This window comes from Fulmarus glacialis, unplaced genomic scaffold, assembly GCF_000690835.1.
Source record: "Fulmarus glacialis isolate BGI_N327 unplaced genomic scaffold, ASM69083v1 scaffold12775, whole genome shotgun sequence".
NCBI lineage: Eukaryota > Metazoa > Chordata > Aves > Procellariiformes > Procellariidae > Fulmarus > Fulmarus glacialis.
In genome coordinates, this window is record NW_009212494.1 from 10047 (window position 1) to 25101 (window position 15055).

Genomic DNA, 15055 nt, shown 5'->3' on the forward strand with positions numbered 1-15055 from the left:
TTGGTTTGTTGTTTTTTTTTTTAAATTGAAGATCTTGTTTTATATCATGGCTAAAAGCCAAGCAGATTTCAGGGAAATTTTTTTTGCAGTTCTTAAATCAAGCAAAATAAATTCCAGCAAGTAAACAAAACCAACCCGTCTCCTAGTAGTGGTACTGTATGCTAATACATTATTTTCAGGAATGTTTGTCAAGAGAGTCTGCACAGTGTTTGTATATTTACAGAAGTTTAACTCCCTGCTCCCCTAAGGACCTGTTCCCTCATGCTTCTTCCACATTCCTTAATCTGACACAAGAAAGAGAAATCCACTGTACCCAGAGTCCCACCACCTACCTGCTTTGCATTCAGTTAGAGCACCCCAGCAATTCACTGCTAACAAAGGCTAACCTAAATGTTGCCTTTCTGTGTACTCCTCTCCCCTTGCAGGTTGCAGGGCTTGAAGCAAGTGAGTGCTCTGGTCTGCAGGACAACATACCCACCAGTTACTTGCTTCTTTACTCTTTACAAAGTGGCCTGGAGATCTTGTCATTCAATTCAGTTCACCTTTGGAAACCTTATGCCACATTTACGTGTTTCCTGAGTGTGATGAGGAACAGTGCCAGGATAGAACAACCGCTAACTGTGGTCAACAGTCATCACTGGTCTAATTTACAAACAATAAACTCTGTGCAAAGGGTTACTAGCAGAAGCATCAAGTTTTGCTGGTCCCGAAAATCAGAAACCCCATATACAAATACCCATTAATTTAGATTCAAGAACTATTAATACATATGACTGTATAATTTGGCTTATCATTCTAGTTGGATTCCAAGAGAAAGTAACTTATTAGTCTAACAGGGCTGATAGACATTATGGTGCACTCCCTCCTGATCACACTTTTTGCACTCCAGTCTAGTAGAAAGCATACCTGACACTTGCAGTTGCTTGGATCCTTCTTTTGTGGGTGTGGGTTTGTAAAGTGGAAAACCCGTTGGATTAAGGCAGAAGACTGACTTAAGCAAGCAGTTTATCACAGACATTGCCAATTAGACACAATCGGATTGAACAGGGAACTGACTGCCAACAAGTATGCATTTATGTATTTACACCTTAAAGTCCAAGAGTCTTTGTAGCCTTCTCCATCCAGTCTGCACATTTAAACTGACAAAAAATAATTTGTATACACACAGCACTTAAAAAACAAGGAGGGGAAGGAAAAAAAAAAAAGAAAAAGAAAGCAGCCAGACCAGCAGCTTCATCTTGGTATAATCATCCTTTCTATGGCACAAATGATATGATCCCAGTTTTTACAAAATATTGCCAGCAGTGTCACTGCAAAAAAAGTGCAAATGATATGAAAACGGCTCTTCATCATAGGAGCAATGAACTTTGCAATAGTAGAAACACACACTAAGATGACAGTCATGAAGGCCAGGATTACATTTATACATTTCCCCAGGAGCACTTTGGCATTAACCGTTTCGGACTGCTGTGCTTGCTGTTCTTGCTGATGGAGCTCCAGCTTTGAAACCCGGGTCTGGCATGATTCCAAGGCTTCCTGGAGACAGAAAACAAGAATTAGCGGAGCTGTATTTCCATACACCACTTTTTGCGTTTTAGCTGCAGAGCCATCCATCAGCTAGACTAGAAGTGTTATTTATTATAGACTCCTAAAACTTGAGTGAACCACCAACTCTTTTAAAAATAAATGCACATATATATCTGCATGTGTGTATCCCTGCCTGCTCAGGCATAATCAAGTCTGACAACACTGTCCAAAATGCAGTTTTTACATTTTTCATGCTTGAAAAAAGTATCATAACTCTCATGTTCACGACAGATAATGTTTCCTGCATATACTGATGAGATAAAGTACTAGGAAAGCTGTTGCCATGGCAACTTTCACTGTATTAAAACACCATCAAAGTTAGTTTCTTTATATATGCTATAGAAAACATTAGGGTAGTACAGGCTTGCTGTGATATTAATTAAATCTACTTTGCAACATGTACCATTTGGCTTACACCACCGCTCTGGTCTACCTTACTTTTCCTCTCAAAGCCACCCATCGTGCAGTGCTGGGATTGAGTCCTCAGTAAGAGATTGCCTTCTCCCTCTGTCAGGGTGAAGGCTCCATACCCCAAGTGGGCAGCGTGCAGTGGAGACAGTGGAGAAGTCTGCGGTGGCGTTTTTAGGGGATTCTTTCTCTCACATGATATAATCCACCTCACATTTTGTTCTAAAGAAAGCAGACCTTGCTCTTCTGCTTGAGGGTGGACTAAAAATGGTTTTTGAGTAAAATGGTTCCTAAGTCACTAACCCCACATGTAAGCCCTCTCAAAGTGAAACATGGAAAATTTTCCGACTGCTTCACTTACTTGCCAAAATGCCACTTTTTGCTGGAATTGGGACTTGGGCACTACTATGTAACATGGTGCAAGGCTATAATTTAATGAGATCGATCAACTTGACATAACCTTTTACCACTGTGCAAAAGGGGGTGCTGGTTGACAGCCGGCTGAACATGAGCCGGCAGTGTGCCCAGGTGGCCAAGAAGGCCAATGGCATCCTGGCCTGTATCAGAACTAGTGTGGCCAGCAGGAGGAGGGAGGCGATCCTGCCCCTGTACTCGGCCCTGGTGAGGCCGCACCTCGAATACTGTGTTCAGTTTTGGGTCCCTCACTACAAGAAGGACATTGAGGCGCTGGAGCGTGTCCAGAGAAGGGCAATGAAGCTGGTGAAGGGTCTAGAGCACAAGTCTTATGAGGAGCGGCTGAGGGAACTGGGGCTGTTTAGCCTGGAGAAGAGGAGGCTGAGGGGAGACCTCATCACGCTCTACAGCTACCTGAAAGGAGGTTGTAGCGAGGTGGGGGTTGGTCTCTTCTGCCAAGTAACCAGCGATAGGACGAGAGGAAATGGCCTCAAGTTGCGCCAAGGGAGGTTTAGACTGGACGTTAGGAAAAACTTCTTTACTGAAAGAGTGGTCAGGCCTTGGAACAGGCTGCCCAAGGAAGTGGTGGAGGCAGCATCCCTGGAAGGATTTAAAAGACGTGTAGATGAGGCGCTTAGGGACATGGTTTAGTGCGCATGGTGGTGTTGGGTTAACAGTTGGACTCGATGATCTTAGAGGTCTTTTCCAACCTTAATGATTCTATGATTCTATGATTCTAAAAGGGAAAAATTATGCTCCAGCATCCCTACTTCTTTCCCCACTCTCAAACTCCAAACATTTTCCTTGCACTGGCAGGGGTGTTTACCTGATCACACAGTAAGCCGATTCAACCCAATCCTCCATGTGAAAACAAACAAAAAAACCCCCACTGCACACAGAGTTATTAGCTTTCTTTGGCTAGGTCAGTTCTCCCTTGTTTTGGCAAGTTGAACTGGCTTACCATGTGACCAGCCAGGCACCAAAGTCAGAGCAAAGCACATGGCACAGCACCTTACAAAAGGCTGCTTCCTTTCACTGTTCTAGGAATTAGTAAAAATATAGAACACAGTTCTTCATGGGTGGCACAAAGTCCCTTAGGGTTCATGCATGCTCTCCACTACACACTAAAGAACTTTCCTGGTCCTTCTTCCACTCTGACCGCAAGTGATTCTTAAATCATCTCATGCTGCTTTAGAGAAAGTCCAGCTGTAACAGTCTGATACCTGCAGTTCTGCATTGAGAGGCTGAGCCTCTTGTTTTTAAAAAACAATCTGCCCATCCCTTAGGGACAGAGTACTCCGAAGTTAGGTTGTTACTTAAAATATCCACAACTTTTACTCTATTTTAGCTTATTTGCCAAACCCCCAAAGAGACAGGTTTAAACAGGCCCAACTGTACTACTTTGATCTCAAAAGAAGTGCTACGTTGATACAGCCTTGTTTCAATTAGTCCCTGACACCTCTCCAGGGTTGTGCTAATGAGTTAGTGAACATCTCACAGCCCTTCTGCTGGAGAACTTGGGCCTCATTCAGTTTTTACATCCTCAAGATGCCTTCACAGAAAGGAGTCCTGCATGAGAGACCTCTCTTCTTTAAACCTACAAAGGAACCTACAACATGCTTAGATTCAGTACCATCCCTTTCCCACTCTGTTCCCAGGGGGTTCCTGACTCTCACACCAGTCAGGAAACAGGGTGATTGTCCTGCTGCCTGCGCTCTCTGCGTTTAGAAATGTGAGCACAGGGGTGTACAGGACAGGGTTTTTTGTTTGTTTTTTTGTTTGTTTTTTTGTTTGATTGGTTGGTTTGGGTTTGTTTTGGTTTGGTTTTTTCCATCTGAGCCAATACAAAGACAGTCTTTGAGCATTCCTCAGTTGTTAGTGAATTTAAACCCAAGGTACGGCAAAACAACGTTTTCACCATTTTTCACCACTTGCTCAGACATTGGGTAAAAATATTATGCATTATATAAATGCTTATGTTGTATATAAATATTCAAGTATGTAACTACATGCTGTCAGGACAAACTTGTAGAAATTACTACTGGCTTTTGATTGAAGCCAGACATGACTACAACTGATCACTGAGGTGAACACACCCTACAGCTTTGATTATAGGGGCCGTTGTGACTACGGATTAAAACTCTTAAATTATAACTGGCAAATCTACAAGTCTATTTGTCAGTTAGCTCTCTTAATTTTTACCTTAAACTCAATTTATAATAAACCTTGCCAGTGATATGGCTACATATTGTCAAAAGTCTGAGCAAGAGGTTTGTGTTAGGACATTGTCAAAAGTGGCGTTTTACACAATACAAGGAGACTCAATTCCTTTCTCCTCTGGTGCAAGAAATTAAACCAGGCCATTCTTCATCCATAAGTCTGCCTAGGCTATATCATCAATCCCAGCAGATAAAATTCTGAATCCATTGAAACAAATGGAGACTGTCACCAATTTAAATGTGCTGGGTTTCATCTGAAAACAGACAAAACATGGGCTTATATCTTTCCCCAGATTCCTTACATACAAAGATGTAGAAAGATGAAGTGTTTTACAGTGCAAGATTTCTACAAAATCTTAGAAGTTTATGATAAGGAAAAAAAAAAAATACCTGAACGTCTCGTGATCGCTCATACGCCTGATACGCCACTTTCTCCTCTATGCTGGCTAGCTCTTGTTTCAAGTTTGCTGTCTCATGTTGATGAAGATCAGTGAGGTCATTTAACTGGTCTTCCAATCTTTCGTATCTTATCAGGAAAAAAGGTCTAAATTTAGTGCGTTCTATTCAAATAATGCTAAATCATGAAAACAATTGCACATTTTAAAGGGTAACTTCTCAGTGTACTATGGATTCATCTGACTGGCATTACAGAGCGCACAGAGAAATCAGTAAAAACTTTGGAAACTCTCCATAAGCATTTATTCAGCAAACTGAAAGCCTTTTTTGAGTGTTCCTTGCTGGCAATGGGTGTTAAAAAGCAAATATTTGTACATCATTGGCAAATCATATGAACTATAAACAGTGCCTAAGGGTATCCAACTCACATTCTTCCGTTTCTCACTTTTCATTTAGACAAGAAGATATGGTTTCATAAGTAAGCTTGAGCCAGTTAACAGCTCGCTAGTAGTGAAAGGAAAAATATGTTCCCTGGATCCCCTCTCAAACAGAACTGCAAGGTCCCGCCATTCATGTACAGTCTGTTCTGGCATGTCTCTGCCTGGTAAACCATTTCAACTAAACCATCAGAAAACTAGAATTTTTTTTGTGAGTTTATAACTTGGTTTAACACACAAACAGGCAAACATTGCAGTTGGCACAAAAATGATGGAAACAAAATTGTCTAGCTGTGGAAATGGTGGCAGGAGGCTTGAGATCTTAAAGGCAGTGAGCTGTCAGAAAAGGCCGCCCTGCCTTTTCCTGAAACCAAGTCCTGAGTGCAGTAGGCCACTTGCTCTGTTCTTTCCTCCCCCATGTTACCACCTGATATCCAGCCTTCCCTTGTATTTCAGGAAGTGTAAACAAGGGAAACATTAAGTATTGCAATTCATAGTGAGTTTTTGCCTGTTCGTGTAGTAAAGACTTCAAGAATCAACACTTAGTTTAACAAGCGATAGGACAAATGGGATATAGGTACAGCAGGTGCAAGCCCTCTGTAGAACATATCTCACTTCCCAGAGTGGATGATAAAGGAATTAATTGCCAAGTAACAAATGCAACAGGAAGCTGTGCTACAGCACTTGCAATTACATTTTACAGCCGTGTGTTACACCAGGGTGCAAAGTGACATTGCATCCACACGATAGCAATGTGTCTGAGAAGTATTTGGACAAGGTACTCAGGACTCGAGGGTATATTAATCAGCTGTAAGTCAGCTCTGCTACACCGTAGACTGATTAGCATTTTCAAGTTGCAATAGATCAGAATTCTTCCACCAGCTACAAAACAACTGGCATCTCTTATATGCAGTATTCACTTAATACAATATGCCGGTAAGATGTCAGATGACAGAATTTTCTGACAAGCCTTCGGAAAAAGGCAAAGAACTACCACGTCATTTGATATTAATGTGCTACATGTATTTTCAGTTATTGGAAGGAGTGAAACATTTTGGTACCAGGTATTGATTGGAAATATTTTTTCCTCTTGCTTCTGAAATATCACACACACAAGCACACACCCACATTTACACTTTCCAAATAGCTTCTATACCCACTCAAAAGTCATTTCAAGAGAACAGTTAAAAAAAAAATACCTATATCTTTCCTCTTGTAACATCTGAGAAATAAAGCCATAGTCTCTTTTAAATTGTGCTTTTAAATTCTCAATATCATCAGCTAATTGGGACTGTGTCTCCTTGATTTCCCTTAGTTCCTCCAAAATCATGGAAAGCTTTCCTTGGCTGTCCAGGGTACTTGCCACAGCAGGACCAAAGGAAGTATTCCCATTACTATCTGCTGAGCCAGAGGTCCCACTTGAGCATTCATCATCACTAACATACTTTGGTTTGGCAACAATGGTGGCACTGCCCCCATATGTTCTAGAACTCGTTTCTGGCCGAAATTCATCCAAGGTATTTTTGAGATGAGCAATGTTGTCCGCACTACCAAATTTGTTTCGGATCAGGTTTGCAAACTCTCTAGACTTGCTGAAAACAAAGACAGGTGGTGTCAAGGATACTCCTGGCACACCCGACTTGCTGCTCTCTGTTCCATGCCCAGGGATACGAGGCTTTCCATGCTGAATATCTTTCAAGTTATCTTTGGAAGTATCCTTAGTACTTTTGGAAGATCCATTTTGTTCAATATCCTTGAGCTTTTTGTGATACTGTTCCAATTTCTTCTGCAGCTGGGCAATGGAGTGCGCAGATTTCTGGTTCTTTTTCTCAAAGACTTGTTTAATGCGCCCAGCCTGTTGCTTGTCTGCACTATTCACCAGTTTCAAATACTCAGCCACGTTTCCATCTCGGGCTGTTTGTTCAACTTTGATTTGTTCTGTAACCTTGAGGATTTTCTGTTTCAAGCTATCTGCACTGAGTTTGACTTTGTGAAACTCTAGGACCCCATCTGGTACATCGAAGTTCAGGTTGGTGTCAGAGCCTCCACGGCGAATGTTAAGCGGTAAACTCAGGGTATTCATGTCATGTCTTTCCACCTGAGGAGACAGAAAAGAGATAAACGGAATTTGAATTCTACTTTTTTAAATCCAACTTCCAGTTTCCTTTTCCGCATGTAATTATAACAAGTACACAATATAAAATAGCTTATAATAGCAAAATAGAAATTTCCTCATATGAAGTCAAAGCCACGGGGGAGGCATGAGACAAGAACGACCTAACCAGAATAGCTTCATCCCTATTAGCATCTCATGCTAGCCTCCGTGACAAAGAAGGTACATTTCATTAAAGCTGCCACAACATCATATCTATCTATAGAGACTGCTTAACAAATGCTCTAGCCATAACAGGTTTTCAGAGCTTTAAGACCAGAGGGAACTAATACAATTGCTCAGGCAAGACCACTGCAGAGTCAAGGCAGAAGCTGTATTAAAGTATCTTTTAAAGATGCATTTGTGAAATGCTTTAACTACTCTTTGCTTCAAAATGACTGACATCCTATGTTAAAAGTTTGATTTCCAACTACAGTATTTATTATTGTCTACAATACTAAAGATCTTGCAGCAAGACCTATGCGCACATACATGTCTAGTGACCACCATTCAATCTTTTCCTTGACTAAAAACATTTTACAAAATCATTAAGCATTGCTGTAAGGCTTGCTTTCTCATCCTTGCACAATTTTGGTGGCCCTCCTGGAAATTCTCTCCAGTATTCCTGTATTCCCTGTAAAATACAGGCTCAGGAACCAGACATGGTGTCCTACTGTTAACGACATGCATCATGCACAGATTGATCAGGAAAACTATTCTCACCCTATGCCTATCATGATGGGTTACAAACACAGAGCGGGTAATACAGCCATAAAATTGGATCTATACCTGACCATGTCAGAGACAAGATCATATCTACTCCTACTTTATATTCTTATCCTTGTATTACTGAGGATTACAGTACCTTTTTTTTTTTCTTTTTCTTTTGCTACTGCACTGCTCAGGGTGCAAACCAGGTAACAGAAAAGTTCACATTCACCAACCTCTAAGAAAAATGGACATTTGAAAAACACAAACAGAAGAGTTCTGGAGTTGACAATTTCTTCTGGAGAATGAATATTTGTTAATGGTGACCTTTAAGACTTGGACTCTAAATTGAGGATTAAACCAGTGCTGTGGCCTAATAGCTCTGCAATTTACCAGTTTGTTAAAAATAATTGATATTGAGCCATATGCTTAGTTATTAAAAAGAGGTGCAAGCAATTTTTATAAACATAAAAATTGTATATGATTTAATATCATCAGCCATATGTGCTTCACAGAAAATCCACTGTATCGATGAGATCTCATTTTAGTATTTGCACATGACACACCTGGATGGTATTCTATATTCAGGGTGATACCTAATTTAAAGTGTGACAAAAATCACAAGTGTTAAAACTATCTTCCATTTTTATAGATTTTTTTTTTTTAATTGAGCAAGTCTTAGAAACATAACTAATAGAAAAAAAATAGCTTTTACAGATCACTTTTTAAAATGATAACACTCATAATGCTGTTGTGGTAACTAAAAAATGCATTTAATATAAGCAAAAATAGTTTGACATAGGATACTTCTATCTTTCCAAAGGCTCATACACCAAAGAAAAGCAATCAAGGCAAATAGCTGAAAAGCTGAGATACTAGATCTGTACCCCATATTGCAAACATTTCTTTAAATGGATTTACTGGGTCTGGACAAATTCAGTAAAAAGAAAAATCTCAGTATAAAACAATAGTTTCCTGAAACAACCAAAGACATTTCTGAATAAGCTTTGGCACAAAATTATACTGTAATAAATCACCAAATTGCATGTACACACAAGACAGATCCATCACTGATGTCACTCAGGACAAGCTGTACACACTTCCAAGAATGGGTGGGTCTATCTCTAACCTTTACACAGCATTAAGTGTTTACTTCCTTCGTACAAAATAGTCTAAAAATATATTGTAATAACTGGATACAAGCCCAAACCAGATCCCTTCTCCTTTATGTCCTCTCCCTCACTGGAGTCTCTAGCGGTCAGCAAGGTCTATCATCACCATGCACCCCCTGCCTTCCTGGAACTTCAAGGTCACAACATCAATAGAGATAAAAAGAACAATAGTGTTGAGGGAATACATCTGCTGAAAGTTGCATTGCCTTTGGAGTTGAGGAAATCAATTAGCATGTGGCAAATCTACTTCTGAAATGATTAAAACTAATCATAGGGTCAGTTTAAATTCAATGAAGTTTAGAATTGTGTCTAAATTCCCAAAACACTACTAGTTTTTTAGCTTACTGGATTGAGAGCTCACCAAGGGTAAAGAAGAGTCACATCCAAGACATTCCTCTATCTGACTGTACTTGGCCAAAATGGCAGTTGTCCTCTTGCCATCATAGTGCAAGGTTGGGTCAAGCAACAGCGGCTCTTGAAATCTTCTCTTGATGTAATACACCTTTTTGTTGGTGGGTTGGGGTTTTTGGGGTTTTGTGGTTTGGGGTTTTGGTTGGTTGGTTGGTTTTGTGTGGGTTTGCAGGGGAAAGGGTTTGTTCTTTAGGTTCTTTTTGGTTTTTTTTTTGTGGTTATTGTTTTGGTTTTGTTTTGTTTTGAATCAGAAGCAAGCAGACATTGGAGGACCCAGGTATCTCTAGACAAGGGATCACCTGTCTTCTATCTTGATGAGGTAGAACAGTTTGGCAAAGATGCATTTGTGATTGCTTTATAGCTCAATCAAACACTAATGTTACCCCAAGACACCAGAGGTCCAACTTCAAATCCTATCTCAAATCCTATGCCAAAGCCTCCTTGCTGCAACAGTCTCATCTAGAGATGAGAAGAATTACCCTCTGTGTACCTCCCTGAAGCACTGCAAACATAGCTTGCACTTCCTGCTGTATCAAATGCCCAGTTCTTTATACTGAGCAGAAGACTGTCAGTAGGGGTCTGGGATACTACCTCATCCCCGCAGGGACAGGCGCACTCTCCTGTGGTGTGGGCTGAAATCCTCCCACACGCAGGAAACTGAACGCACATTCCCCTCAAACTACACAAGTGCTTTTCCAGCTATGCTACAGGAAGAGATGATGAATGCCATCCATGCCATTGTTCTTTCTGTGACTCTCAGGTCACCAGCGCCTGACAAGAGCACCAAGCTGTTAATAATAAAGATGATGTTGAGAGATTGATTTGTTTTTTAAAATTTTCATTGTGGCTGCTAAAAGAAAATAAACAAACAAAAAAATAGAGACAGTAGTGGCCCCAATAGACAAAACAACCTATCTGGGACCAGCCACATTTTTGGAAGTAAGAAGCACTTAAAGAAAAAAGAATGGAATCATCATACATCTCTCCTATTATGATAACAATTAATAGGGAGCTGGGGATTAGCAATAGTTGAGAAGAAGCAGTCCCGAGACAAGTGGTAACACAAGGAGGGCAATCCACCGGCCCAAAATCTGAAGAAATACCAGAGACATGTCCAGGATCTGGCTTCTAGAAAAAACAGGGAAAAAACAATTTGCACATGGTTACTGGGATAGCCATAGCTGATGTTAGCTTGAAAGGAGAAACCTGGGGCTTGGAGAGACCACTGCATTTTATGGAGCAGTTCACATAAGCACTTTGCTACAACCCAGTTGAGAACTAATTGTAATGTTTGTGCTGCTCAAAGAGTAGCTTTTAAGAACAGTGATTTAGCAGTGCAGCAATTCAGGCTTCTTGCCTGCATCAGAGCCAGACACCACAGATGACTAGATAGGTACGTCTCAGAGGTAAAGCAACTTCATTCTGCCCCAACTCCCCTTCTTCCAAGGAGCCAAGCAGATCCCTACCTGCATGGCCAGGCTGTTCACGCAGCCCATCCCAAGCCAAAGTCCAGAGCTTTGAAAGGGATAGCAGAATAACTGCTTGATGCAATGAACACAGGCACACTGCTAGGAACCCTTCATTACGCATGAATTGACAGGTATACTTTCTGTCTTAAATGATAAGTGGAGGGCTGGGTAAAAGGCAACCTGCCACTCATAAGGAAGCATTCAGAGCACAATAGTGCTTTGAAAACCCAATCACAGAAGCAAGGATAGGGATTTTATTGGTATCATAATGACCCACATGTTTTCTCACTTACCATGCACAAAAGCAACTCAAAGCTCAGATTTGCAGGCCATGCTAACAATAAGCTCAGAGCACAAAAGGACCCATGTGCCCAAATGCCACAGGTAAGACTGTTGGAAAGGAACTGCTGAACGGGCGAGAACATCATGCTTAACAGCCTGTGTAGATTGGCCATTATATTCCTCTCGTTGCAAAATGCAAAGCAGATGTAGAAGGTTATTTCTTCCCCAAAGATCCTGGGTGGGATCCATTTGGGAGAAAGAAATCCGTAGTGAATAGAGCACAGAGAGCATGCAGCCCACCCTAGTGCAGCCCACCCTCAAGCTTACATCTCACAGCTGCTCAGATGAATCACTTCCTCTGTTCCACTGACTGTGTCAATAGCTCTCCAGTGACAAGTGAGAGCTCAGCCACTTACGTTTAGGTGTCAAACTGAATTCTGCTGTTTATTTCATAGATTTCTTTTATATTCTTTTAAGAAGTGGCTGAAAGAAGCACAGAGAAAAAGCATTTGCAAGACAGAGTCAGTGACTGCATATACACATCAGGCTCCAGAAAGCACACATCTTTGGATTGCCTCACTAACAGAAGCAAACCATGAAGGCACAAAGTGATCTACTTATTCAAATAGGCTCAGTTTAAAGGTTGTTGGTTTTTTTCTTTTTCTTTTCCCAAATAGCCTCCTTACCATCACCAGTCATAGCTGTGCAAGCTAAACAAAAGCTTATGATGACAATTTAAGTCTATCTCGCAAGACTTTTAGAGGGGTAACTGATTAGTCCTTAGAAGAAGAATCCCGTAAGAAGCATACAACATAGGATTTAGGCAGCTCTAAAGCTTTTAGGGTTTAGCAATAGCAACAAAACTAATCAGGAGTAATTATCTTTTTGTCAGGAAGTATACATATACTAGAAGCACAGGGGTTCCAATGGGTAAAAGAGTATGCAGAGGAGGTTTTGCTGCTTTTTCAGTATATTCCAAAGCAGAAATGTGTTTGGGGAGAGAGTTTTACCATCTCTTTCCAATGCACTGCTCCTTCTAAAACCCACAGGAGAAGAGTCCTTCATGGAAGGCTTAAAACAGTGCTTAATCATCATAGAAGGTTTTAAGTTATATAAAATCAGCCCCCAAAATTGCTGTACAGTATGTTACAGCAAAACACCTTCTGCTCATGTTTTTTTAAAGACCTACTTAATAGTAATATCTAGAAGTACCTACACTCAGCACATCATACTAATATTCATGCAAAGGGTTGAAAATACAAGAGACAGCAAACCCTGCTTCTACTTTTTACCAGGGAAATCAGAGATCCAGGTAAGTGATTTGTCTGAGACCACCTGGCAAACACTGATGGAGTCAAATAACACAGAAGGTTGTTCTTTTACCATCAACAGTTCCTCTACCACCTATCAAAAAGACAAACATTAAAGCTGTAAGACGTCTCACTAACAGACATCAAGGGTTTACTTCAGGTAATAGTCAAAGACAACCCCAGATACCCCTTGGCAGGTATCTGCACTTCAATATTCAAAGGCTGGGGAGCTTCAAGGCCATTTCATAAGTAAGGCATCATACAGAGGCAGACTAGCCTGTAGAGCTTTGGATACTTTTGAAAATTTTCCCCATTATGCCAACATGGTCTCGTAAATTATAAAACCAAAAAAGTTGTTATACTAAGCAACTTAGGCAAGACCTCAGATATAGACTAAGCAACTAAGCATACTAGGCAAGACCTCAGATATAGAATCCACTTCTTCTCAGTTTGATCACCTATCTTTCCCTCCTTTTAATTCTTTTTATTAGCACCACAGAGTTGAGACTGTAAGCACAGGCACCTCAAGAAAGATGTAAATGTGCTTGTAATTATAGTTTAAGCAAAAAAAAAAAGTTTAAAATGCTTTAAAACAAACTCTGTAGAAAGCAATATGCCAAAGAAAGCATATACACATAAGTTCTGGTGTTACTAGAAAGACAGCTTTTACTCTATTGGTCTAATTTGGTCAATGCCAAGTAGCCATGTATAACCTGTGACCCAAACAGCCAAGTTCACACCAATGTTGTTTTGCCTCAAATCCTATGGACATGCTCACTTCAAATTGAAATAATCTTTCATCTAATTTCTAATTAAAGGACTGAACTAATGCCAAATTAGCTAGGTCATTGCTTGTGTGTAAATAAGTCTTTAGATATGGTACTATTTCAGATTAAATCAACAATAGGAGAAGAGAACAATGGAGGGAAGAGACAGTTTTCTGTTTCATTGCTAACACCAGCTCTTTCAAAACCCAACAACATCCACTGAAAAGTCTCCCGTGTCACAACTCGCACTCAGTCCTGTTCCAGGTTGTTCCACAGCATAAAACTGACACGAGCAAACCAGTTCCAATACAAACAACTTCTGTGCCTAGACATTGCAAACTTCAATAAGCCTTTATAAAAGTAAGTAAGCTACTTTCCATTTACTGTCCAGCAATCATGTTTTAAAAAAAAAAAAAAAAAAAAAAAAAATCGCTGTCCTGGCTAAGGAAAACAATACAGCAATGAACTAATACTCAGAATTACTATGCTTAAGTTTCTTAAGCAGGCAAAAGGTAGGCTCCACACCCCACAGTTAACTATTTTGCTTCAGATCAGCCCCAGTCTTTAGACAAGCGCCATTAATTAAGGAGGAGTCATTAAAATACTCTCTCCTAACTTCTTAAATCAAAATAAATGTCACTTTTATGTGTATGTTCCTTCACTCTTACGTTTCCATAGCAATATAAGGAAATACTTGGGAGCCCCAGAGCCCCAGGTGCTGCATGGGTGGTTCCATTGAGAAGTGCTTATCAGAAGCCTGCACTCCCACTCCCACTGAAGGAGAGTGCCTTTCACCTGACACAAATCCCTCAAAATACAGCCACTATGAATCAGTGTGGGAGTGGCATATCTTTGAAGAGTGATGCAAGACATTCTGTATCTCTTCTTCTAGACTAATTGTTCAACTCACTTTTAGTGTTTCCAATAAGTGCTTTCCCTCTCCCCTACCCCCAGCTTTTATGGATTTTCTTCCCCTCCCATTCAATAACAAGCTTTCTTCTTCTAAAGATGTTCAAATAGGTGGCAAGAATGAAATTTTCCAGAATACTGTGAAATACTCCGTGAAAAGCCAGTTGCTATGCATTTTCAATTATTAAATCCTTTTCTATGAATGAGGATTTGATAAAAAGCCAGCCACATCCCTGCCGTGACTAAGCACTTCTCATTTGCCTCTAATTTCCCACCACTTGCAATTTAGTGTGCTTTCCTTCATATCACTCTATTGTCTAACTTCACATCACAAATTATCTATTCCACGTTGATAGAGCTACAACAGGTCACCTGCTCCCTCCATGCAGTTCTTTCTGTTTCATAGTCAACTCT

At 40.4% G+C, this 15055-nt stretch overlaps 1 protein-coding gene across 1 annotated transcript in view; it reads right to left on the minus strand.

The window, feature by feature from the left end:
- Positions 1–1147: 1147 nt before the first annotated feature.
- The window catches only part of TMCC3 (transmembrane and coiled-coil domain family 3), a 48866-nt gene continuing 34958 nt past the window's right edge, over positions 1148–15055 (minus strand). The window contains exons 2-4 of the mRNA XM_009577902.1: positions 6661–7559; positions 5019–5154; positions 1148–1536 (exon numbers count right to left, since the gene is read on the minus strand). Coding sequence (XP_009576197.1) covers positions 1234–1536; positions 5019–5154; positions 6661–7559 — 1338 coding nt within the window. The 3' untranslated portion in view covers positions 1148–1233. The remainder of the gene's footprint in view (positions 1537–5018; positions 5155–6660; positions 7560–15055) is intronic.